At 49.8% G+C, this 26,630-nt stretch overlaps 1 protein-coding gene across 1 annotated transcript in view; it reads right to left on the minus strand.

Annotated features, from left to right (window-relative positions):
- The window catches only part of PCNX2 (pecanex homolog 2), a 340,225-nt gene that overhangs the window by 7,766 nt on the left and 305,829 nt on the right, over positions 1 to 26,630 (minus strand). Inside the window, exons 28-33 of the mRNA XM_003797465.1 lie at positions 19,791 to 20,024; positions 18,045 to 18,160; positions 5,849 to 5,993; positions 5,142 to 5,372; positions 4,107 to 4,381; positions 3,039 to 3,208 (exon numbers count right to left, since the gene is read on the minus strand). Coding sequence (XP_003797513.1) covers positions 3,039 to 3,208; positions 4,107 to 4,381; positions 5,142 to 5,372; positions 5,849 to 5,993; positions 18,045 to 18,160; positions 19,791 to 20,024 — 1,171 coding nt within the window. The remainder of the gene's footprint in view (positions 1 to 3,038; positions 3,209 to 4,106; positions 4,382 to 5,141; positions 5,373 to 5,848; positions 5,994 to 18,044; positions 18,161 to 19,790; positions 20,025 to 26,630) is intronic.

Genomic DNA, 26,630 nt, shown 5'->3' on the forward strand with positions numbered 1-26,630 from the left:
GATGGCTGTGGAGTGTGGGGAGGGGGAGTGCCACGTGGACCCACCGTCCTGTATGACCAGGATGCTTATGGAACGGGAGAGTGTGGGCACAGCAGCACAGAGATGGCTCCAGTGAGGAAGCAGCCAGATGTCACAGTGGGGCTTCTACAAGTCAAGGGACACCAGGAGCCAGGCAGGAGCCTGAGACAGTCCCCTCACAGGCCTCAGGAGGCACCAACCCTGCCAATACCTTGTCTCAGACTCCCTGCACCCCCAGGCTGTGGTGATTGTTGGGGCAGCCCTCGCGCCCTGATACAGGCTTGTTCTGAGCTGAAGCCATCATTCAGTGAAGAATATGAACTGACCTGTGTTAAAATAAAACACTGAACACTGTGTCTGCTACTTGGAGATGAAGTTTCTCATTTTGTGAGTTGTCAAGGCTGCACCAGAGGCCAGAGAGAGGAAGACAGCAAGCGAGGAAACAGCAGAGAGGGGCAGGGGCCAGGTCTTCCTCCACCTCCCCTCACCCCTGCCAGCGCTCTAGCCCTCTGCTGGGGGCACAAGCCCTAAGACAGCATCTGTGGACTGCACTGCCCTCTGTTCAGGCACGTCAGCTTGTTAAGCCAGGAAGGGACCTGCGGCAGCCCCCTGTCCCACCCTGTCCCCTCCCTGCCCACGGTGACAAGTAAAGGAGCCCTGGCCAGCTGCTTCAGGAAGAAACAGGGGTCAGCTCTGTCAGCTCTCAGGGTCAGAAGAGAGACCACTGTAAGCAGAGCCATTGCCAGGCTGGGGCAAGGACAAAGTTACACTGGGCAGGGGCGTTGCCAGCAGCACAGATGGAGGAGTGGGAGCAAGAGCAGTGTACTAGGCTTTCTGTAAACACTGGCTTCCATCGACTCATTCCCCAGGCTGGGGACAAGGACACGTGAGGCAGGCGGTGTCTGCTGGCCAGAGCCACGAGATGGTACATGGTAGTTAGCTTCTGGGGTAAACGCTCCGTGGTCTGAGGCCCAGACTGGCCACTTCCTAGCTGGGTGACTTTGGGCAGTGACTTACCCTCTCTGATGAGGACAGTGGAAGTGCCCCATCTCTGCAAGTCACACTGAGGACTAAGGGAACGTGCGCATGTAGAGTACTTGGGATGGCACCAATGCAGAGTGGCACGAAGAACTGTCACTGTCACCAAATGTCCTCACTGGAGCAGGGATGCAGGGAATACCACTGGGGCCCCATGAACGCAGTGTGGCAGCAAGGGGGGATTGCCCAGAGCTGCTGCTGCTGCTGGGTCCAGGGCTACACAAGTTCCCACCCCACCCCCAACAGGACAACAGTCTCAGACCCAGGGGAAACTCAAGGTGCAGCCCAGGCTGGGGGTCATGGGGAGCATCGCCAGGCACATCTCCTGAACTTGTCAAGCACGGGAAGCCGAGGGTGGTGTTGGCAGGAGCATTTTAAGAAGCAATAATGAAAAAGTAACAGCTGGTTTGGGCTTGAGAAGACCCTGCTCTGACATCTGCCACAAGCCTCTGATCTCCCCAGGCACAGCCCACAGTGACCCAGAGCAGTGTCTGCCATGTCCAGTGTCTGAGGCCAGGAAGGGGCAGCAGCTTTTCCAGGCCAAAGCCAGTTGCAGACACTATCCTATGCATAAGAATTGGAAGGAAGTGTTTCCATTTTATCTACGAAGCTTTGAGAAACCAGGCCCAAGGTTTGTCCAGCATGCTTACGTACCTCTGACCAACCCCCACTCCAGCCTTTCTCTGTCCACACACATCACCTACGCGCACTGGCCAAGGCCAAACACTTAGGGGTTCTGCCATTTGGAACCTGCCTTGTATTTTCCCATCTGAGAAATCACTACAGGATCTTGAAACATAGTTTTCATGAGATAACAAATGTTGACCAAGTAATGAGAGACTTTGGGCCTGGTGGGGTGGGAGTGGGGTGAGAGGGGTGGGTGGGGGGAGCAGCTACAGCACTGGCAGTCTGGCCAGTGCTCTGTGGGGCTTAGGGCAGGTGGCACCCTGCTGGGCAGGGAGGTGGATCTTCTGAGCAGCTGATACGTGTCACCCGCCTTTCTATCACCACCTACCTGCCGCCCCCATCCCTCTCTTTTTGTTCCCTCTGTATATTCTCTCTGTCTCTTCTCTTTCTCATGTTTCTATAAATCCTGCCTTCTCAGTTCACCCTTCCCCTCTGTTCTGGGGACTCCTGGGAGGTGGGGACTGTGCACTCGAGCTGGCCAGGGGAGTGCACAGAGGCACTTATTAAATGATGCTCTGGATGGTGAGGAGGACCAGAGGCCAAAGGTGAAACCACTAACAGGTTTTAGAGGGCAAAGACAAAGGACTAGCAGAAGCAGGGCAGAGCATCTATCTCTCCCGCAGTCCTAGGACATTCGTTCCCTGCTAACCCTCAGAATCTCCAGCCCAACCACCCTCTCCCCAGTGCAGCACCACTCATGGGGTTTCAGAATGTCCTCCCTCTGTTGGAGCCTAACTATTTGGGTATCACCTTAAGCAGGATGTTAAACTTTGGACTCAGCCCAGACTTGGCCACCGCCACCTTCCCTCCTCTGTTCCTGTCTGCAGGCACCCTTCCTCCCCTCTTTCTTGAGTCTCTGAAACATGGAGCCTAAGTGGAGGAAGGTGAAAACCAGAGAGAAGCAGGAGAGGCATGGCAGGCGGCTGTCTATGCACGCCGCAGAGGCAGGCAGGACGTGAGGGTGCCACGTGGTTCAGTGGCTGTGACACAGCTAGATGCAGAAGGCACACAGTCACTGAGTGAGCGGTGGGGTGGAATGAACGCCCCCTGCACAGGTGGCTGCCAAGGTCATGGACAGATGGATAAACGAGAAAAGCTGAATCTAGCAGAGGGTTGCTTTTTTTCCTGAGCAGAACCTACAAGAGTCAGCAAAGCTTCAGCATCTATCAGCCCACTGCTGACTTGTATTCCGAGAAGGAAGTCTCCAGGGTTGGAATGACAGCCCAACTCCTAATGTTCTCACTATGACCAAACAGGTCCTCAGCAATAGCCCCGTGGCCGCCTGCTGCACCCACCTGTCCCCTGTGTCCCTTCACGGGATCCACCTTTTCTGGGCTGTTCCGTGCTGTTCTCCTGGCTGCCACCATTCCGGGCATGGCTGCCTCCTGCCCCAGGGGCCCCTCCGCCATCCGCGTCTTCGACATTGCTGCTGCTGTGCTGGCGGGTGTTACAGTCCTTGCGCACTCTGTGGGAGGGAGAGAGAGGCACTGTGGGGAGTGTCACCAACACGTCTCCAAGGCCCTTACACGCCTGCCACAGCCGTGTCTAAATCAAGGCAGACAGATGCTCTCCAGGTGAGCAGCTCACCGGGAACACAGCAGGGAAAGGGGCTTTTTTCCCCCAGGTTGCAGCATGTAATAAAAGAAAGACTATAGGCCGGCACAGTGCTCACGCCTGTAATCTCAGCACTGGCAGGCTGAGCCAGGTGCATCCCTTGAGCTCAGGAGTTCAAGACCACCTGAGCAAGAGCAAGACCCCCATCTCTACTAAAAATAGAAAGACTAGCTGGGTGATGTGGGGGGTGCCTATAGTCCCAGCTACTTGGGAGGCTGATGCAGGAGGATCTCTTGAGATTGCACTGAGCTATGATGCCATGGGACGCTACCCAGTCTTAAAAAAAAAAAAAAAAGACTAGACTGTCCCTGGGTGAATGAGCTGCAGTCTCCACCTTCCTGTAAGAACCCTCAGCTTTGAGACCCAACAAGGAGCTCTGCCCTACTATGGCGAAACTTCTGAGAAGGGGGCCTCAGAAGGCATTCTCCCTTCTACAACCAGGAGGGAAGAGTGGAGGGGAGACAGAGGGCAGCCTCTGCACCAGCTGTGGACTTCGCTCCTGAAGTCCCCATGCCATCAGCAGCTTGAGCCGGTTCTGAGCCTGTGCCAGTGTGGGGGGAGGAGACTCTCGCCCGACTCAAACACCACCTGAGACCACTTGAAGCAAACCATCAGTTAGCTGTCACCTGGGTACAGCAGTTTTCCTCATGTGAGAAATGGGGGTTGCCAGTGAAATTCAAACCCCAGGCAGGAGGGCGGCCCACGCCCCCCATGGCATCTACACAGAAGCCCTTGCTGTAGCCACCTACCTCAGCCACTTGGTCTGGAACCACGTCCTAACTCTGTTCAGAGTGATGGGTCCGCCCCACACGCTCTTCAGCTGTCTGTGGGTCCCCAGGTAGGAGGTGGTCAGCGGGGACACGTACATAGGGTAGCCCAGGGGCTGGTCGCAGGACGAGTTGATGAGGTTCCGAAGCACCTGCCTGTTGTTCTGGATGCTGCCACGCTCGGGGTTGCGGTTGCGGAGGAAGACGAGCTCCTGCTGCTGCCCGGCCCACAGCCCTCGCACGCACTCTCTGTTAACCTGCGGGCCGGGGACAGAGCGCGGCCCACGGCCCTCACTCTCTGTTAACCTGCGGGCCGGGGACAGAGCGCGGCCCACGGCCCTCGCACGCACTCTCTGTTAACCTGCGGGCCGGGGACAGAGCGCGGCCCACGGCCCTCGCACGCACTCTCTGTTAACCTGCGGGCTGGGGACAGAGCGCGGCCCACGGCCCTCACTCTCTGTTAACCTGCGGGCTGGGGACAGAGCACGGCCCATGGGGAGTGAGCAGGACTCCACAGCTGAACAGCTGGGACCACAACATTTTGGCCTGAAGCTCTTTTGAGAGTGGAACCAGGATAGCTGTCCTAGAGATGGATATGAGGTGATTTTCATGGGGAAACTGAGAGAAAACAAAGACACGTTTTGTTGTAGCCTAGTGATGGGAAGTTATGTGGAAAGAGGAGTCACTGGGAAAGGCTCTGGCAAAGCTTAAGAGAAAGGTCTGGAATTCCAAAGAAGATAAAGTCTTTAAAAACAGGCTATATTCTGCTCCTCCCCGCCCACCTGTGAGTCTGGAGGACTTCTGGTCCAGGTCCTTGCCTACAGGCTGGTTCTCAGGGGCTGCTGGCCCTGTCGGGTGATCACGGCGCCCAGCCCGGCCCTGACCCTGCCTGGTGACTGGCCACTGCTCCCCTGAGACTGCTCCTCCCAACAGGACAGAGGACTGCTCCGCTCGTGATTTGGTCCCAACCTCCAGTCTGTTTCTTCTCAGACACGTGCCAGCAGGACTCCACCATACCTTGATGACCTTGAAGCTCAGGAAGCTTCTGTGGAGCATGATGACCTTGTACTCATCGGTGCCCTCGTCAACCACATGCCGCAAGGTGAGCAGCTCCTCCCTGTTGGACAGCACCGCGCCCCGCCAGGCCGGGTCGCCCTCATGGCAGATGACCACCTTCTTCTCGAAGGACTGAATGGCCTCGTAGAGAACCGCGGGGTCTTCATACTCATCAGGGCACGTGAACTGGTCCTGCAGAAAGAAGTCATACCTGTCACTGGGTGGGGACCAGAGGAACTGGTACCTGCGGGAAGGGGGCAGATGTGACTGGCCAGTGACCTCCAAAGCTAAGGCCTTCCTTATCTTACATTTTCCTCTTTTCTTTTTCTGAATCACAAGTGGGAACAGAATGCCTCTTCTCACTGGCCTCTTCTCACTGGTCTACCCGATGGAACATACTAGGAAAGAGCTTCACGGCTTAGGTTCCTCTGACTTCCAGGTACAGTCTGATATGCCAGGCTTTGGCCAATACCCCCTCTTCCTTCCCAGTGGAATATCGCCACCTCTTAGCTGCTCTTGAGGGCAAACAGTCATTGGCCAATATCAAGGCCATCTGGTGGCCTCAGTGCCTAGTTACCGTATAATGAACTCATTCTCTATGCAGAGAAAGGCCATTTCCCCCCCCCCCCTTACATTCAGATTTTTTTTTCTTTTTAAAGAATTTGTACCTGGTGAAGTTTCAGGGACATCCTGATGGCTGGAGCGACAACTTTATGTAGTAGGTCCATGTCAGCAAACACCCACTCGTCTCGTGCTGTTATCCGAAAGTCACCTTTGAAGAGGGCATGGAGGCCATATAGGAAAGAATCCAGGCTGTAACACAAAGTCCCCATCACTGTCAATTTGCACTGAACAAATGTCCAGAAACCTGTTGTCGTGAGCAAGGTTTGAGTCACCTGTTGGTTCCACTTGAAGAATTATCTCGATATTTTTAGCCTGATCCAGGAAGGAAAGAAAGAAAATTCTGGACTCACCTGAGTGCACCAAATGCCTGACTCTATACCCTGTGTTCAGACCTCATGACAGCTGCTAGCGTCAGGGCATGGGAGTCACACTCAGTCATTTCAGGGGCCAGGGAAGTGCTTCATCTCTGAATGTGACATTGGAGGTCATGGTCGCAACTGGCCTCACATGTGGGCACTCAAAGCTAGAAGGCTGTAGTGCAGCATACCCACCACAAGCAATAGTCCACAGAGGTCCCCTTCTCAGGATTGTGGGCTCACAGTGCCACAGCCGGGCACACAGCTGTCCCCTTCTCAGGATTGTGGGCTCACAGTACCACAGCTGGGCACACAGCTGTCCCCTTCTCAGGAGTGTGGGCTCACAGTGCCATAGCCGGGCACACAGCTGTCCCTTTCTCAGGAGTGATGGGCTCACAGTGCCACAGCCGGGCACACAGCTGTCCCCTTCTCAGGAGTGATGGGCTCACAGTGCCACAGCCGGGCACACAGCTGTCCCCTTCTCAGGATTGTGGGCTCACAGTGCCACAGCCGGGCACACAGCTATCCCCTTCTTAGGAGTGATGGGCTCACAGTGCCATAGCCGGGCACCTTTATTCTTTGTTATTTCTTGACATCATTTGGGGGCTGTTACTCCTATTAAAAAACTAGACCCTACCACAGTATAGAGAGTGGAAATAAAACCGAATGAAACCTTAAATGGTTCATTTAGGTTCTTAGAGCACATCCACTGACCAGTCCCACCCTTTTTTTAATGACTACAAGATGACGCAGAATTTCGAGGCTTAAAATGAGTGCCTACAGACGGCTCCTTCAGGGCTGTCCAGGTTTTTGTTTCTAGGCTCTTCCTGCCTTGCTTCTATTTCCTGCACATCACTGAGTGTGGCCAGGATGGAGAACTGGAATGCTTCTCAGGGGGAATCTCTCAGGGGCTGGGGCCTTTAAATTTTGGATGACCTTGGGGAGGAGGTTTGGGAAAGCAATTTGCCTTGTGTTCTGCGGGGGAAGAACAATCCCTCCTTTCTTAGCTTTTCTTTCTATTAATATTCTCCATTGCAGCTGCCTGGGCCTCTAACATCCCTGTGAGGCAGTTATGCTGCAAGTATAAGAAACAGCATCCCTGGTGGGGCGACCTGCGGCAGACGGAGCTGGGCAGTGCGTGTGGAAGGGGACCCCCGAGAATGGCGGCTCCTATGGACTTAAGGAGCTCGCTCACTCAGTAAGACTATTGATTCAACACAGCACAATAGTCCCGCCCACCGGGGAAATAGTTCCACTGACTGCTATTTTAGCATTTTGTTGTGAAATGTACCAGTATCGTTAATTTCCTTCAGGAACTCCCCTGAGAAAGATGATAAGGCTTTGTGGCCTCAGAGCAGACTAGGGAAATGTGAACAGCCAGCGGTTAGTCAGCTGGGCTCCTGGGGCAGTCCTGTGGCCTGGAGGAGCCTGGAACCTTTCAGAAATAGCTCCAGGAGGCAGCCCAAAGCTTCCTGGGGCTGTGAGCTGTAGCAACTGCCCAGGAGGCATCAAGAGGGCCCTGACGGGACAGCACAGCCAGGCTGCAGGAAGGCTAATGCTGAGAGTGGAGAGTTCAGAACACGAATGAGGATGGCTGTCTACTCTCAACTGAAAACATTCGGAAATGCTGCCATTGTCAGCTAGGAGCTACTTACCAAAATGGGTGAGCTAAATCCTGAAAGAAACGGCCCTACTCCGGAGAGAATTAGGAGGCCATGCTGCTGGTTTGGATGGTCTGTGCCAGCGTAAGAGAAAGGTCTCCGTCTAGAAGTGGGGGAAGGGTTGGGGGCAAAGATTAAAGGACGTGCCCAGATACCCAGATGACATCCCCAGACAGAAGCAGAAGCGTGAGGAATCCACGCAGCAGGGAGCTCAGAGTATCAGGCAGGGCAGCCGCCCTCTGATCATTCACCAGGAGGGAGAACTCAGTCTCCACAGCAGCCTCACTGAGATGCTTGGGTTCTCATCTAAGGCCCCCAACAATAGAGGTTTGAGCGTTTCTATTTTCAGAGAAAATGATGCATTGTGGTACTTCAGGCTATTGCAGTAAAATTATTTGCAACGTGGCAAGCCTGAGAAGTCCACTAAATGGGGGCATTACCCCCAGCACCTTCGAGATGGAGACAGCCTGGAAGTGAGGTGTTTCATTACCTGCCTCTCTCCCTGGAGAGAGCGAGGAGGGGAAGCAGCGAGCTGTGGCAGGAGGGGGAGCAGAGTGCAGAGGGCTCCGGGCACCTGCAGCACATTTCTGGCTTGGAACTTCACAGGATTTTGTCTTTTTAAGACTCTACTGAGAAATGACAGGCTTCCACCCCCAGGCCAACAGCTGGAATGTGGTTTTTATTAAGGAGAAATAGTGTCGCATTCAAGGTTGGCCTTCACAAGGACTGAAACAGCCCCCGCTCCCCCACCCACTGCCAAGGCCCTGTGTGTGTGAGGTAGGACGGCCCATGATGGCTCATCAGCCGGGCAGTCAGCAGAGCAGGGAGGAGCACAGCCAGTAGTGTGGGACTGCAGGGGGGCACAGAGGGCACGCGGCCACCCAACAAAATCCACGTGTGTGTCATCATGTGTTAGAGACGCATGTGCACATGGAGCACACCCAACACTGAGGAGCGAGATGTGGGGGCTCCACGGCCCCATGCAAAGGCCAGATGCTGTCAGAAATGTAAACAGACAGAGAAATGGTAATGAGCAGCTGATACCCAACTGCATTCTCTACTCAATGGAAACACTGGTGTGCTGGATGCCCTGCCTGGGCGGTAACGCGGTGCCACTGAGTTCAGAGTGCCCCTTCACTTGCTGCCTTGCTGGTGCCTCACTCAGCCTGCTATTTAATGGGGCACACCTGGTGGTGACGAGTGTACCCAGGAGGCTGGGGTGGTCAGTGCGCAGTACAGCTGTTCACGACCTTCCTGAAAGGGCTGCTCTCTGGCTGGAGGCCACAGCTGTTGGTTGCAGACCAGGCCACTGCCAAGACTCTGGCTTGGGGTCAGCCCAGTGCTGTGGCTCAGTGGGTTCTGCCCACTTCAGTGTCCCAGCCCCTCACCTTTCATGGCGATGATCATTTGGAGCCGGCCGGTTGAGGCAAGGGTTGTTTTCCCACTCTTCATCTCGGCTTTCTTTATCCACAAGAGTTCCCATCTGAGGTTAGTCCAGCCAGAGGTTGCCTTTGCCTTATGAAATCCTGACAGTCCAGAATCCCTGACCAGCTCAGCCAGGTCATCACCTGCACCCTCCTTCACAGTATGTCTCAACCTGATATTGATTTGGGGCCTCAGGGGACATTTGGGAATATATGGAGACATTTTTTGGGTGTTGCCACAGATATAGGGTGTTACTGGTGTCTCGTGGGGAGAGGCTGGGGACGCTGCTCCAATGTGCAGGACAGCACCTGCCACACAGACCCCCACAGCCCTAAGTGCCCATCTGCCACTGCGACCGGCTGGGCTCTTTCAGAAACAGAAGCACTGGGCGAGAAGGACCTCAGATGCTGGGAAATGGGGCCCTTATCCTGAGTCATGTCTTTGTGAATCTTAGGGTTCGGAGAGAAACTGCTTTTTTACAGGGATAGTTTTTGCAGGACTTACAAGGGGATCCCCAACCCAAACATGGATTTGTTCATTTCGATTATTTTCTGGACAGGCCTTGAGTACTGCGTTGTTTATAGCGCTTGCAGAATTTGTGCAGACGCTGAGTGTGATCTGCAGCCTGGGCTCCCCCTGTTTACTACTTAGTAGTGGAGGAGCTCAGAGAGTGTGTGCCCCAGGCTCACACGGGACCTAAGTCACTGTCCCAGGCTCAGACAGCATCTCTACCTTGGGAACTACAGCAAACTGTCTTCACCTGTGCTTTATTTGCCTTTGTGGAATCCAGCAAACATATGGTGGTGTCACGGTTAATTCCATACTCCTGACCACATTCTCCTGCTGTAGTTCCCCAAACAAAAGCAACACTGAAAGCTGGGTATGGTGGCAGGCTACTTGGGAGGCTCAGGTAGAAGGGATGCTTGAGCCCAGGAGCCTGGGGAACAGAGCAAGACCCTGTTTCTAAAATCAACCACCACCAAACAAAAAAGCACTGATCCAGGTGACTAGCACAATCCCTGAGCAACTAAAAGTGAGGTGGAAAGAAGGATAATAGATTATATTTTTCTAGTGATTTGTGGCTAACTAAATGCTTTCCATTCCCCAGGTTCCTCTCATTCTCATACATACATGTACAATGCATATTATCATACCCCTTTCATACGAGAGGAAACGAACCAGAAAAGTGGAAGAGGAGGATAAGATGGGTGGGAACAACTTCTCGGTGTTGTATGCCACACTGGAGGAGCACCTGAGAAAACCCTCTGGCTGCCTCAGGCTCCCTTACCTCTCTGGGAAACACGGAGTGGCCTTTAAAATGGTAACTGGGGTTGGGCACGGTGGCTCAAACCTATAATCCCAGAACTCTGGGAGGCCGAGGCAGGTGGATTGCCTGAGCTTAGGAGTTCGAGACACTCTGAGCAAGAGTAAGACACCATCTGTACTAAAAATAGAAAAACCTGGTGGGTATTGTGGCACGTGCCTGTCATCCCAGCTACCTAGGAGGCTGAGGCAGGAGGATGGCTCAAGCCCAAGAGTTTGAGGTTGCTGTGAGTTATGATGATGCCATGGGAGGCTAGCCTAGGTAACAGAGTGAGACTCTCAGAAAAACAAAACAATAACAACGAAAACGGTAACTGGAGCCATCCTGTTAAAGGCCAGCTCAGAAGCTATGTTAAAATGGTCCGATTAATCCCTTTGAAGGCTTCAGTTGAGCAGAGAAGTAAAAATGTTGCAGGTGCAGCACTTGAACTCACCCCCACCTCACCATCTCAAGGTCAGTTCTCCAGCTACTTCCTCACATTTAAATTGCTGTGTATGTTCTGCCCACACCGTAAACTGAGGGTAGTAATCCTGCTTTCATATTCTCTATATCATCTAGGAAGTTACTCCATCAGCTGTAAAATCAAGACAAGCCCTGGTTGGGAGCCCAGCTTTGCCCTACCTGGTAAAGAACACTCTGTGAAGAGCACACGGCATCCCTTAAATAGCTCCAAGGTGCTTTACTTCCTTTTGAGCTCAGGTGCCACACTGCAAGGCAGCATATGGCCCCGCAGGGCTGGAGGGACGGGAGCCAGCAGCTCCAGACCTAAGCTTAAGTCTTGGCTCCGAAACTTGTCTCTTGATCTCACCATCAATTCCTTTCTGTGCTCATTCTTAACATCTAGTACCTCAGGCATATGATTTAGAGGCTTGGTAAGGGGCTTGCTGAGAATGTCTTTATGTGGGGGTTCCCTGTGCACAAGTGTGATTTGAGAACAAGGGGCACATGTTGGTGATGGGGTGGGGGGTGGACAATTCTGAATATGTCAATATCCAGCACTCATTTTGTGCTGAAAGACGCAGCAGATGTGTCCAAGCCGCTGGGCATGAGGGCGCAGAGTGGGCCCTCCACTGGGTCCAATGGGAAAGGCACTGGGTCTGCAGGAGCCAGCAAGGTGCCCATCCCAGGCGCGAAGTGTCCCTGAGCTCAGGTCACGCTGGATAGGTCACAGGGAGCGTAAGCAGGCAAGGAGGAAATGGTGGTGCCCTGGTGCTGGGGGAGATAAGCTTCTGGAGGAGGTTTGTGGCCAGTAAGACCAGGACTCTGAGGTCTGGGCATGATTCTGCATGGTGAGACTCTGCACAAATTGCTTCTCTGCACTTCAGTTTCCAGGTGCAAAATCAGGCCAGTAGTAGTACCTACCAGGCCCTCTCTGGTGCCTGAGAGAGGGTGAGTGGCACTGACTCTCACCACCGGTGTTAGCACTGTGCCTGGACCAGCAGAGCGCATCCGTCACACGTGTCCAGTTCTATGCTACTCTCACTTCCACCCCTGAATGAGCGTCTCTCAGAGGTCAACATCCAGGCTCCGCAGCCTCCAGATATAAACCAGGCATGTTCAGACTGCAGAATCCCATATAATCATTGGAAAGAATTCACATTGGCTGAAGAATATCAGTGATACTGCTTCAAATCAATCCCAAGTGTAAAATAGTAATTACCAAATGAGAAAAAATAAAAGGCAAGATTTGATGATAATTTTGCTTGTTTTTTTCTTTTTATTACACTTGACTCATGATTTTTTAACACCAATCGTTCTGTGCTTGGAGGCCCAGCATTGCCTGGATCCATTGCTACTGTCTAGTGCAAAATGCTCCCCAAGGCTCATCTGAGGACCAGTGTCCGCGTGGCTGCAGGAGAATTCATCACCTGGCAGCTTGTTCAGAATCACACAGATTTCCAGACCCGAGACTTAGAGATTCCACATTAGTACTTCATGACGGGGACTTGGGCTCTGTATTCTGATCATGCTCCTGTGGAGATTCTGGGGTAACATGAGGTTTGGGACTCATGGGCCCAGAAAGCATGGGGTCTTCTAAAGATGTTAAAACATTTCGTGGAAACAAGGGAGCTGGGGCATGGGGAGGGCCCATAGCAGGCCAGGGTGGGAGGGCCTTTCCACACTGCCTTGGAATTTAAGGTCCCCAAAATTCTTGCTCCTTTTTCTAGGCTATCTTTTTTTCCCTATGATTTCAACTTAGGTATTTTCCCCATGCTCCAAGATTCTGATTGCAGTTTGATAACCTGATCTTGATCTTCTAGGTCAGGATCCTCCATTCTATTTATCTATTTCGACACTAGATTCTGACTTCAGAATCTCCAACTCCAGTCAGGCAAGCAGACCTTCATTGGTTTGATGGTGGGCCCCAGCTAGGGGCCTCATCTCAGGAGGAGAAGCTGAGAGGATGTCCAGGATTTCTGAAGAGCACTGTTTCCTCTGGGCACCATGAGCGAGAGGAGTGGGTAGACGATAGATGTAGCACCTCAGATGATACAGCGACCTCTGCCACAGGCAGCAGCTGGGGCTTGGCAGAGCACATTTAGGCTTGGTTGGTTTTCCTGTCACTTTCCAAAATCAAATTTGCCATGAAACTTTCTATCTCTTTAGAAGCTTAGTCTATTTCAAGACGTAGTGTATTTGCTTCTGCAAACAAACCTGTTGCTGCTGTGAAGTGTAGCCATCTCTATAAACTGTGCACAAGCCAGACACTCACTAACTTTCATGTATTTGAAGATAGGAATCAAGCCATCTCTTAGCCTCTGGGGTCAGGGAAACTAGTGTGACTTTCTACTGGTAACAAAACATCTCCTATCTGTGTGGCTTTCTTCAGTGGGGAACACAAATCTTCAAAGGAGATACATCACAAACTTCAAATTTAAACTATTATTAGCACTTGCTTGTCAATGTCCATATTAACCTATTCTATCTCCATAATGTACCAATATCTGTTTTATTTTATTTAAAGAATTCACATAATGGTGCTCTTTTGCTCACTTGAACTCAGCATCTCCTTTAAGATGATTCTCAATTTACTCATTCTTCCTCATTTTGCACACACACATTTCTCTTTGTTGAGGATCACGAGCCATGTCACTTTTGTGAAGTCCAAACATTTCCCTAACACATCAGTCACGTGAAGCAGGGCTGGTGGCTTAGTCCAGGTTGCTACATCAGACCTACCTGGGAGAGTCCGTGTTCACAATCATTTGGTGCTCACTAACGTCAAATATGTGAGACTGACTTACAGGGTCATAAAGTACACTGGAGGGGATGCTCCAGATTTTATAATTATATGAGGGTAGAAAGCACGCCAACACAGCAATTATGAGTTATTCTTACTTTGAATGTGGATACAATTTTACTAACTAAAATATTAGCAAATTGAACCCATCACTATATAAAAAGAATAATATATCATGACCACACAGAGCTTATCTCAGGATTGCAAGGATGTTTCAACATGAGAAAATCTATTCATGTAACCCATGACCAATGTAGTAATGTAATCCATTGCATTAACAGATCTAGGCAGAAGAATAGTACTGTCAGAATGTATGCCCACAAATTAAACAAAATGCAGTATCCTGTCCTGCTAAAAGTTTTAGACTTAATAAAAATGGTCTAATAGAAACCTAAACCAAACCTTATTTGTAGTGCTAAGATACTAAACTCATTCCCATTAATGTAGGGATTAAGGCAAGGATGCTATAGTTAGCAGAATGATACCCCCCCACCCCCCATAATGTCCATGTCCTAATCCCTGGAACCTGTGAACCTGTTGCCTTACAGTGCAAAAGGAATTTTGGAGATGTGACTAAATGGAAGATCTCAAGATGGGGAGCTTAGCCGGATTGTCTGGCTGGGCCCAATGCAACCTTAAGGGCCCTTACATGTAAAAGAAGGAGGCAGGACAGAGAGTGTTTGAGTCAGAGAAAGGCTAGAAGATTCAACACTGCTGGCTGTGATGGAGGAAGGGCCACAGGAACCAGGCAGCCTTGCAGGACAGGGAAGGCCTTCTCCCCTCAGGAGAGGACAGCCCTGCAGATACCTGGATTGCAGCCCAGCGAAATCCATTTTGGATTTCTGACCTCCAGAACTGAAAGATGATACAACTATATTGTTTAATCACCAAGTTTGTGGTACTTTGTTATAGCAGCAGGAGGGAAATGCCACACCTGCCCACCTGTTGCAACATTGTATTTAGGTCATGGCCAATCTAATAAGGAAAAGGACTTGAGTTATAAACACTGGAAAGAAAAAAAAAAGCAAGATTGTCATCATTTTCAGGTATGCCTTTCTACCAGAAAATCAAAATAAATTAATTGACACGTTATTATGTTAATAACAGTTCAGTGGTGGTGCCTAGAAAAAGACCAATATTTAAAAAAAAAAAACTTTCCTGTATACCAGAGGTAACCAATTATAAAATGATTATATTCACAATCGCAATAGAACTACAAAGTGCCTAGAAATAAGTACATGAAGAAATTACAGATCCCTAAAAAATGATAAAATTTTACTGAGGGTACTGAAAAAACTAAGCTTTCTGAAAGATATACTATATTAACAAATAGTGTTCATTGTGTTTTCTCAAATTAATCTGTAGGTTCAACATAATCTCAATCAAAATTCTAGTAGAGGTTTTTATGGAAAGTGATTCTAAAGTTTTACCAAAGGAAAAAAGAAATGAGTCAGAGAAGATAAGATAGACTAGAAAAAAAATGAAACTAGAAACTAAGAAAAAAATGAACTAGAAAAGATATGAAAAGCATAAGACAAGTGCAGCTGGGTTGAAATTATTTTAACACATATAACAAGGTATTATTGTCTTAATTGCAAATACCTGCCATATATCAGCAAGTACTTAAGAAAAATGAGTAAAACATTTAAATGGGCAATTTTGCAGAAAAAATATAAAAGGCCAGTAAACATGTCAGAGGCTGTTACCCTCGTGATAAAAAATGGATGCAAATTCAAGTAAGGAGACATAATTTTTCCCTGTGAGACTAGAAAAAATCTAAAAAGTTGGAATACTCAGTGTTAGTGACCATATGGCAAACACCATCAGTAAGACTACAAATGGAGATGGCCTTTTTCAAGAGGAATTTGTATCTACAAAAACTGTGTTTACAACTTTTTTTGCACTCTGGTCTCTTTTCCCCCCAAGTAAAACCTAAGAAACCTGAAGCACAGGCACCTGTTTGGTTTAGAGGTGGGGCCCCATCAGGCTCCACCCCCTGGACCCCGCCCCGTCCCCAGGCTCAGTCAGCCAAGTGAGAACCTCATGGATTTCAGACGGCAGCTATGGCAGCATGTAAAAGAAGTTGCCTTTTGTAAATTAAGCATTGGAATTACAGTGCCTCCTAGGATTCTGCTGTGGCATGGGACTGCTCAGTAAAGGAACCTGTCCCAGGTAATCACGTCTTTCCCCGGGAAACTGCACGGATTCTCCCCAGATTTACCTCATCATCATGTTTGCAATGAATAGAACTGACATTGAATATGAGAAACTCTTTGAAACAAAGGGAATCCCATCAAAATTAGGTTTAAAAAAGGCAGCTGATAAGCATGGTGCTTAATCAAAGAAAAAGAACTGAGGCAGACACCAGATCAGGGGCGCTGAGCGAGCTACGCAAAGAACAAGATTGAAAAAGTCTTTGAAAATCTCTTAGATATGAACTAAAAAAATGTCTTGCAGTATTTATTTGCCACTTGAAATTTATAAAACCCCTCACAGGGATCAAACAATAGGCGGCATTGTATTAGTTTAACCATCGCCCAGGTGCTATGAATATCTGAAGACTCCTTTTGTGATTTTAATTGCAAGGTCCTCTGAAGCCATTCCCAAACACTATTCTCTATTTATAGTTTTACAAGGAGCCTGCTCGGGGGCTACTTCATAATGTTTACAAAGCCCACGAATAAGCCTTCTGCTGGACTTCCAACCATCATCAAATTAGTCTCAGATGACCGCAAAGCAGATGGTTTGACTCTGGTGTGAGCCGAGTTAGGTTGGAGGACAGGGAGAGACTGGAGCCCATTCAGCTCCTCTGCACAGAATTTGCCCATAACAGGCATTATGAAATTTTAAGAGTGAGACCTTTGGGCATTTCTCGCCTATAAAGAAAATGGTAAAATTCTGAGAGGGGGGACTTGAAAGAGTTGCTGATGTCACAAATTCCAACCACCTTTAGCTCTTACCTCTCCCTCCGGTGACTCCAGAGAGAAATGGAAAGAGCTGCTACCACCACACTTTACCCTTTATCCGTTCACAAGTCGTAAGTGATGACACCTCTTGACAACTTGCCCCAAGAATGACTCACAGCTGTCCCTTTCAGGAAGGACATTCAGAAACTGTCAGCAAGAGTCTCCATGGACTTGTCTACCTGACGGCCCAGGGGTGTGAGCGTTGTTAAACAAATAGATTAGTGGGTTCTTCCCTTAACAAAGTTATGATCAACCCTATCAACACAAAACTCACTCCAGTTAATATCAAAAGAACCCCCTTTGCGGCGCACCACATCAGTATAGTGCAGACCTACTGAATAAAGGCCAAGTACAGGGGAAGCCAGGGAGGGCAGGCTGCATAGAAGCACGCTTTCTCCTGGGTCTGCATGGTTCACAATCTTGGCTGCCTGCTGAACTCACCTGAAGAGCTTTAAAAAATCAGACATGTGGTCCACCCTCAGGGACTATAATGGAATTGGTCTGGACTGGGTCAGGCCTGGGCATCACCACAAGAGATTTTAATGTGCACTTGGGGCTGAGAACCACCCACTGAGGCAATTCTAACCAACAAGCAGAGTTCAGAGCTGCTGGTCTGTAGAGCTAAATACCAAAGAAATCTGTGCGCCAGCCACTGAGGTGGGTGATCTGAGGAGAGTGATGAGATTCCTCTGAGCAGGTTGACTGGAGAGTGACAGAGGGTGACAAGGGGCCAGCAGAGAGGTCAGTTTTGTTTCCGTTCTTTTGTTTGTTTGTTTTTGTTCTTTAAGAAGGGAAACTCAGGCTGTTGACCTACTGAAGGGGGATCCAGTAGAGTGAGAGTTTGGAAAACAGAAGAAGCATCCAATTAATCAAAGTTCCACAGAGACAGGGCAGAGTCGAGTCTGGCCTAGAGCTCAGATGTGCGGAAAAATAAGGGAAAGGGGACTAAGACCCTGAGCACCAGTTCTGTTAGGTCTCCACCTGGGTGCCTCCCATGGGTGATTCCACTGATTCTCCCCCACAAATCTACAAGCACCTCAGTAACACAGAAGGGTCAAGAGTGTAGTGTATGAATGATATTTCCAAATCTAATACTCAAAAAGATCAAAGTCATCAAAAAAGTATTCTTGAAGGCTCAACACAATTTGTTATGGGAAGAATTACCTGAAAGGAGTATTATCAATCCTGCCTTAGAATAAAGAAAACAATGGACAAAATTGTCAGAAATGTCAGAGGTGGGGCCCGTACCACTGCTTCCCCCAGGTACCTGATGGCCATACTGTGAGCGGCAGTTCCCAGGGCTCGCCTCCCCAGGACGCACAGAGCAAAAGACAGAGTCACCAAGGCAGAGTCCTCGTCACTGTCCACGACGGGCTTTGAAGGCTGAAAGAGCAAGGATGTCCACTCAGCTTTCACTTGGGTTCCCATGTGTACCAACATAGAATCTTAAATGTAGAGGCAGAGGAGGCTCTTTAAGTCACCCATGTGGTCATCTGGTCTCCTCTAAGGTGGCCTCTGCTTCTTGTAGCAGTTTCTTTTGTGGTTGGACATGGAAAAAATAAAATTAAACTGGGCAAGCTATTTTAGGAGAGAAAAGGGCCTACAAGGTGTGCTGATGACCTACTTCTCTGAGATTTCGAATGCGGCCCTTTAGTCATAAAGACGGTCAGTGCTTCCAGCTGAGTGTCCGCACACCTTAGCACCAGGCAACGCAAAGGAGAGGCAGCGCCAGCAGGGAGAGAGAGTGTACAATCGGGTGCAAATCAGAGTCTTCTGCCCTCCCATCAGCGAGAAGCCCTCTGCACTGACTGTGAGTCCACAATCAACTGCTAAATTAAAAGGATTGTTCAAAGTTGGCTTTTAAAGAAAGAGGCTGGGGAAGGATGTTGAAGAAATTTAAAGTCAAAGTATCTTTTGCAAGAAAAATGAAATAATTTCATGAAGGAACTGAGAAAAGAGCAGAGCCATCTCAGGGACACAGGCAGAGGAGCCAAAGAGTCTCTGGACAGCTGAGCCATCTACAGAGGTCAAGCGCGGGGCAAGGCTGTCAACACGCCTCTCTCTGGTTTCTCTAAAGAAGGTCGGTTCTGTCACCGGCTGCTTCTGCTACGTGCGTTTAGTCACTCATAAAAAGGTCACAGACCCGGGCTAGTGTCTCAGGACACAGCACACCCTGCATCAGCTGCTGAGGAAGTTGTTTTCACTTGGAGTCACTTTCTCCGTCCACAATCCCGTTGACCCAGATTGTCAAGCCCTAAGAAGCAAACTCATTCCCTGCATGTGCTGCCCCCTTCTTTCTCCTCCTCTGCTGACGCCTTATCTTCTTTTAGTCACTATTCTTAATTTTATTTCTTGAGAGGCAGGGTGCTCTCAGAGCATGAACAATAATGACACAAGAAAATAAATCACCAGCACAGCAGTGAGGTGGACCGATCTGATTGCTAAACAGAATATACACGTCCACGATGAACATGGTCAGTAAATCCTCCTGATTTCAGCACAGATACACTCTGTATGGAAATCTCAAAAAGGGAAACGTTTCCAATGTTTCAAAGCTTCAAAGTAGAGGCTTAAAACTTCACTGACCCTGAGCACGGTATAAAGCAGGTGTCTTCAAACTACGGCCCATGGGCCACATGCAACCTGCCTACGACATTTATCCAGCCCACCGGGTGTTTTTGCTGCCTCTACCTGTCTTGCTTAGCAGCTGACTTGGCCTGGGGCCTACAGTCCGGCTCTCCAACGGTCTGAGGGACAGGGAACTGGCCCCCTGTTTAAAAAGTCTGAGGACCCCTGGAAGGAACAAATTCCCTGGAGCCTCCTGCATTAGAGACACCATATGTTTAGTGTCCCATTTAATTTCACTTAACTTAAACATTTACCTAAGTCTTATTTTTTCCTCTTTGATAAGTCTACCATAGATCATAAGAAAGAGATGGATATATAGATATAAAAACATTCCTTGTTTTTCAAACTTGCATTCCATGCCCGCACCCCCGCCTCTCCCACCTACCTCCTGTGTTTTCCGTGTGCAGTACTGAATCCATTCCAGATAAACATTACAGAAGCTGGCTCGTGTGATCCCCTGGAGACACGGGACGTAGTCATCATCGATGTTAATGTTGAACATCGCAAGGTCACGCTCAATGTAATGCCACTTGGCAAAGGGCTGCAGGGACTTCAGAAGTGATTCATTTTTGATCCAGGAGAGGAGTTTGGGGGACGTTACCATATAGTATATTATACTCTGCAGAGAGAAAGCAAGATTTTGAGCCCTAACAGCCATTCCAAAGCCAGAGATTGTTTTTTTTTATTTATAATATCTCAGAAAGTAAATCAAGCTTAGGAGAGTAGGAGACGTGGAATCCCCATGTGCGGTGTCGTTTGTATCTCCTGCTGGGTTTGATGTGTGTTTGAGACACTCTGAAGTGGCCTCTCCTGAGGGTTATCATAAAGAAGAGGAAAGTGAGAAGGTAATGGTGATGGAAGAGAGAGAAGAGTTCCTGAGATGAGGAAGGGTGACAGCGGCCCTGTCCATTCTGAGAGAAGAACAAAAAAGCCCCCTCTACCTGGGCTACTGCAGGCTTCCGTTTCCGTGGGCACCAGGCCAGGCCGACCAGCTGAAAGAGACCAGGCAGACCCTCGTGCAGGGCCCCAGCCAAAGGGTATTTAGTGAACTAAAACAACACCTTTCTACAGAAAGTGCTGATCATGGGAAATCACTGTAACACACAGACGCTTAATCTGACTGCCCTGATGGTGGACATCTGTGATCCGTTCAAAAATAGCCCCTTAATCAGGGGCAGTCCCAATTACGGAAAATGCCTCTCTCCCCTCAGCTTTACTATAGTATTCTGAGTCACTGCTTTTACTAAAAGCCATCTTGTAGTTTTTGAATGAATTCATCCTTCAAAAAGGCTACTACGTGGCCCTGAGGCCTAAAACTGTGATGGAGAAAATGAGAATCCGAGCCCGACCGGGGGCCGTCAGCAGCAGATCCAAGTTCACTGCCGTGGACGCACTTGCAACCTTCATTACAGTTTCATTACAATGGAAAATGAAAGTGACACTCGGGGCTGAGGCTGAGGAGGACCTGGGGAGCAGGGCTGCACACCTCATCTTGAATCACGAGGGACTAGGAGCCCACGGCACTTGATGCAGAGAGGCAGGAATGCATGCTCCCCTTGCAACCAAGCACTTAACTGGTGGCCCTCACTGCTCAAAAAACATTCTTTCCTAGCAAGAAAACAGAAAATAAACAAATCCCAGGTGGGCAGGAACAAAGGTGGCTGAAACCTATAAACTGAGTGGCCAGAGAAGCCCTTCTCCAGGGGACTCCCACCCTCCCTCTCCGGCTCTTCCCTCCCTCTGGCTGAAAAATGAAGTCCAAAGCTCATGGCCTCAGGTTCCTGAGGTGTCTGGTTTCATGTTCCTCCTGGAGTTGAGCAGGTGAAGGGACAGACACATGACACATGTCTCTGATTTCTGCTAACAATTGCAAAGGCCTGACCTGGCCTCTCTATCGCTGTTGGGACTGAGGGCAGCCCAGACAATGAAAAGATGAATCCGTGTGGCTCCCAGCTTGTGGCTTTGCATCTTTGGGACATATTTCCTATTAGCCTCCACCGTCAACCTGCCCTCAAAATGAGGAAGTTTGCAGAGAATGACAGAATAGAGCAGCCTGCCCGTTCCTCCCCTCTGTGATGCTGTACCCCAGGTCAAGCAGGAAACCCCTCAATGTAAGGAGGGGGTGGGGTGGAGGAAGGGAGGGGTGGAGGAAGAGGTCTGTGGAAGTCGAAGCAGGAGACGGGCAAGATGGAAGGACGCCCACTGAGCATGGCAGCTGAGAGGTTAGAATGAGATGGAGTGAATGGAGAACTCAGCTCTCCGCCAGCCAGTGGCACATGTCTAGGAAGAAGTCAGAAGGGCATGTCTGTAACATCCGTGACTTACCTACCCAGCAAGCAGGATGAGGGTGAGGCTCAGGGGAGGCAGACAGGAGCAGCAGCCCAGGAGAGGTTGAGCAGAGGGGTGAGGGAACGGGGCAGCGTGAGGGGATGGGAGACACTGCAGCTCTGGTGGTCACCCAAGTGCACATCTGATATTCAAAAATACACGTTTTGAACCTGGAGTGTTTTCTCTTGTCTCTTTGTTGGTCGCAGCATTTAAAGCTTCTAGAAGGTAGACAGTTTAAGGAGTCAGCCCAAAGTTTAAGCAGAAGAGAGTCAGGATGCCCAGGACCTGTGGCCACCGGCACCACTTCTCGACTGAGCATTACAAAGGGTGAGGAGAAATTGGGTCTGGTCTCTCCAAACATCTGGTCCTAATTACGTATCAGATAGAAATAACAAACAGAAATGGGAAGAAGAAAGTTTACATTTCCATTCATTTCTAGGGAGGAATGAAAACAACCCCTCAGCAGCTCAAGTCAGAATAGTTAACGAGGACTCTGAACCCCAGAGGTGAAAGTTTCCTCTCCTTCAGTTGGGCGGAAGCTTGCAGGGCTGACTTCAGAACCTGAGCGGCTTGGATTCTGGCTTCCCCGATCACAGCACCAACACCTTTCTCCAGGAGCAGACACAACCGCCCCAACTAGTTGCAAGCCACAGCTCCAATTTATTTAGGCAGAAATTCTGTCATGGAGACATAGTCAGTGAGTGCTGTGAAATCCATCAGATTGTGTCAGGATGAAAAGAAAATAACACTAAATAAAGCAGATAAGCGGGCAGTGTGATGCACTGACAGGGTGCGCGCACCGTGGGGAAGCAGGCCCCTCCTGAATTAGTTCAGGGTATCTGGCTCCGCCAGCAGGGATTCTCCTGGTTCCTTGTTTAAATTGCAGATCAGCTTCTTCTTTCAGACAACTCATTCTAGGAAAAGGGCCTTGGCAGGTGGACCAACGCCGAGGTGTTCAGAGCTCATTCTGCAAGGCAAGTGATAAGCTCATCTCCTTTCTAAAAGGGCTGCCCAGAAACGACAGCAGCGGGAAAGCCAGGCCCTCAGAGAAAGCTGGTTTCTTGACTGCTCAGAGGGTTTTCAGCACTAAGACACTGAGGAGAGATGGGGGGCACAGCAGGGGAAACAGCACGTCGCCAAGAAGGAAATGATCTCAAATGTATTCACAGAGGTGGGGGAACAGACCCAGTTTATTAAGAGATTTTAAAAAATGCTTTAGTATAAAGGAAGTATTTCAAATTTTTCTTCCTTTCCAATTTGCCTGTCCAAAAAGAAAACAATAGTAAAAAGAATGAAATCAAACTCTTGAAACTTTAAGTAATTTGGCGCTATAGAGGCAACTTTGTTCACTTAGCAACCGAGGGCAAAGAAGAAAATATTTACTTGCTTGCTTTCAACCCAAAATGTTCCCTCTGTTCTAATAACCAGCCAGCTGCCCCGAAGTTTCCATTCACTGGCTGCACCAGGGGAGCCAGTGTGAGTTCAGACTCGCCCTCACTGAGGGACAAAGGGCAGACACTGAGTGTGCAGAGACAGCTTCAGGTGACAGGCCTGACAGTACCCAGGTGAACTAACCAGGGGGCCGCTAACCAGGGGACCACTGGGAGGTCCCAAATCTCAGCTCCTCCTCAAAGCTGATTTGGAGTTAAGAAAATTCTTATTTCTATTGAGCCTATGTCTATAGCAGTTCCAAAGCCTAGATGTGCATCAGATCACTTAGGAAGCTTTTAAACAATGTAAGTCCTTGGGCCACCACTCCACAGCCATGGAATCAGAATTTTTGGGTAGGACTTGAGATCTATGGTTATCTAGCTTACTTGGGTGGGGGATCTGCCACGGGTCTGCCCTGCCAGTGAGAAGTGCTGAGCACAGCACTGCCTGCCTCTCCGACCCTCTGTCCCATTTCACCATCATACCCCTCTCCTTGAAAACAGAGCTAAGGGAATCGTTTTCTCACAAGCCGAATACCATGGGGCAGGTTCTGGGGAGAACGCCCGCCCTCTTCCATTTACTTGCACATTATCCTTCATTTGTTTATCAGATGGCAAACTGTCACTTTAGGAAACATTTAGGGAATGGGGAGGGCCTTTCCAGGAGTTAGAGAGGGGAAAGGTGAATGTCACTACTGGTCCCCCTCGGAAGCATCGAAGCATCGAACGAAAACTTGGTCCAGTTGACGAGGCCCAGAAGCTTCCGGAAAAGCAAGAGGGTGAGTGAGGTCGGGACCTGGACTGACATTTCAATGTCCCCCTCGCCACACCCTTCTCTCCCTCGGCTGGCCCCACGATGTGCGTCAGGTATGTGCACATGTCTGGCTCAGGAAAAGGCAGAGGTGTGGCTACTGCTGGACCAGGTCTCATCGCTCAGGCCCGGAGCAGGCTGCTCAGCTGCTGGCCTGGGTCTGGATCTCTTCCGACTGTCCAGCCCGAGCTCCAAATCCCATCACCTGGAACCTTTGCTCATTCAGTCCAAAAAGATGGGTCTGGCACCCCCATATGTAAGTCATCACGTGGAGCTCTGGGGACCCAAAGAGGAGGCAGGTGTGGTTCCTCTGCCCCTGGAGTTGTCATGAAGGGAGGTAGGAAAGGTTTGCAGAGGAAGGGGAGGTGAATGCTGGCTGTGACGCCCAGGCAGCTGGTGAGGAGGAACTCTGTGGGGGCTGAGGCTGGAGGGAAGCTGTTGGCACATGGGAGGGAGGGGACAGTCCCTGTAGGGAGTGAGCAGCTTGCAAGGTTGTGGGGCAGGGAGCACAGGAAGTGTGTGTGATGTGTACACAAACTGGTGGGGGAAGCAGGAGTGGGAAACACAGCTGGAAGTGGCAGGGGAGGGCTCAGATGGCCGATGAAAGAGTCTAGCCTGTTCCTGAGACAACAAGGAGATGCTCAACTCCAGGGCTCGTCCCTCCAGCCTGTCTAGACCGCGCTCAACTCCAGGGCTCGTCCCTCCAGCCTGTCTAGACCCCGCTCAACTCCAGGGCTCATCCCTCCAGCCTGTCTAGACCCTGCTGAACTCCAGGGCTCATCCCTCCAGCCTGTCTAGACCCTGCTGAACTCCAGGGCTCGTCCCTCCAGCCTGTCTAGACCCCACTCAACTCCAGGGCTCGTCCCTCCAGCCTGTCTAGACCCCACTCAACTCCAGGGCTCGTCCCTCCAGCCTCTCTAGACCCCATACTGCTGTCCCGAGCTGTCCCTCACCCTTCTTCTCAGCCACTTGCTTCCTGGGCCCGGGAGTCCCCTTGACCAGTCAGGCTTGATCCAGCCATTCCTGTAATCACCCCTCCTGCTGTCTCCTGAGAACTAAAGGAGATACTGAAGGGACAGTATCCTTAACAAGAGAGGCGAGAGAGATGACTGATTACCATTCATTGTCTGTCTTTTCCTTTCACGAGCTCACAGTTACATTCTGGGCTCATGGCTGACCAGGGTACACTTTCCAGACCCTTTCCTAGGTGGCCCAAGACAGAATTCTAGTTGATGGGATACAGCAGGAGCACACTGGTTGATGGGATACAGCAGGAGCACACTGGTTGATGGGATACAGCAGGAGCACACTGGTTGATGGGATACAGCAGGAGCACACTGTAGCAACCGCTAGGAAACTTCTAGGGGGCACTTGGTACATGCCTGCTGTTTACATTTTCTTTATCTTTTCCTCCACCCCTTTAAGGCTGGAACTTAAATCTTACTGGAGCTGGGAGCTGGCAGGAACATGGGTCCCTAAAGACTCCATGGAGAGGAACTACCAAACGAGCCTTCATCCATCTTCACGTGGGAGACAAATAAACTTCTTAGCTGGGTGTGGTGGCTCATGCCTGTAGTCTCAGCTACTGGGGAGGCTGAGGCAGGAGGATCACTTGAGCCTAGGAGTTTGAGTACAACCTGGGCAACACAGCAAGACCCCATCTCTAAAAAAAATATTTTTAATGGGAAAAAAAAGAAAGAAAAACCTCTAACGTATGTGGCCTATTGTTATTTCATGACCTGCTGCCAAATTTAATACCAATTGGTAAGTTGAATTTGCCTAGAATATAGATGACAGATCTCAATGCCCAGATTTGCTTCCCAAACCTTCCCCAATTTCATTAGGGGGGAAGGAATGGACAAGACACATATAGCTTAGTGTGAAATTTGGATGGAACATTTTATATCTCTCTAGCATACACGAAAGTGGCATAAGCTACCAAATCTATTGTAAATATTCTGCCACAGAAAGGGGTTTTGCAACATTTAGTGCTGTGGTCTCCTGGGGGATGATGACTGAGAGTCACCTACCCTTCTGACTTTCACGGTCCATTATTTTCAGGAAGCTTCAGCAGAGATTGCAGTTGTTGGGGACCCCCACAGTAGCTATTCCAAACTTCTAAACACCCTGCTGTTAGCTAGCTGAAACTTCAGGAGTCCACATTATCTTTTTTTCTGAATTGCCTCATTTCTGCCAGGCCACCTGTCTCAGCCTCAGCTGTCAGGGAGTTTTGTGCTCTCAGACAGATGAATGTCCTGTTTTTGAATAGCATTAGGATGTGGACCTCCTTGCGGACCTGTCCAGGGCAGCGGTTCTCAACCTGTGGGTTACAACCCTTTTGGGGGACAAATGACCCTTTCACAGGGGTCGCCTAATATCAGATATTTACATTACAATTCATAATAGTAGCAAAATTACAGTTATGAAGTAGCAACGAAAATAATTTTATGGCTGGGGGTCACCACAATATGAAGAACTGTATTAAATAAAGGGTCGTGGTAGTAGGAAGATTGAGAACCTCTGGTCTAGGGATTCCACTGTGCAATCCCCTTTCCTCAGCATAAGACCCACTGCAGAGGCTCAGTTCCTGTGGCTCAAGTGGCTAAGGCGCCAGCCACATACACCTAAGGTGGTGGGTTCCAATCCAGCCCGGGCC

Source organism: Otolemur garnettii, unplaced genomic scaffold, assembly GCF_000181295.1.
Source record: "Otolemur garnettii isolate 467f Iridium unplaced genomic scaffold, OtoGar3 scaffold00116, whole genome shotgun sequence".
NCBI classification, from domain to species: Eukaryota; Metazoa; Chordata; class Mammalia; order Primates; family Galagidae; genus Otolemur; species Otolemur garnettii.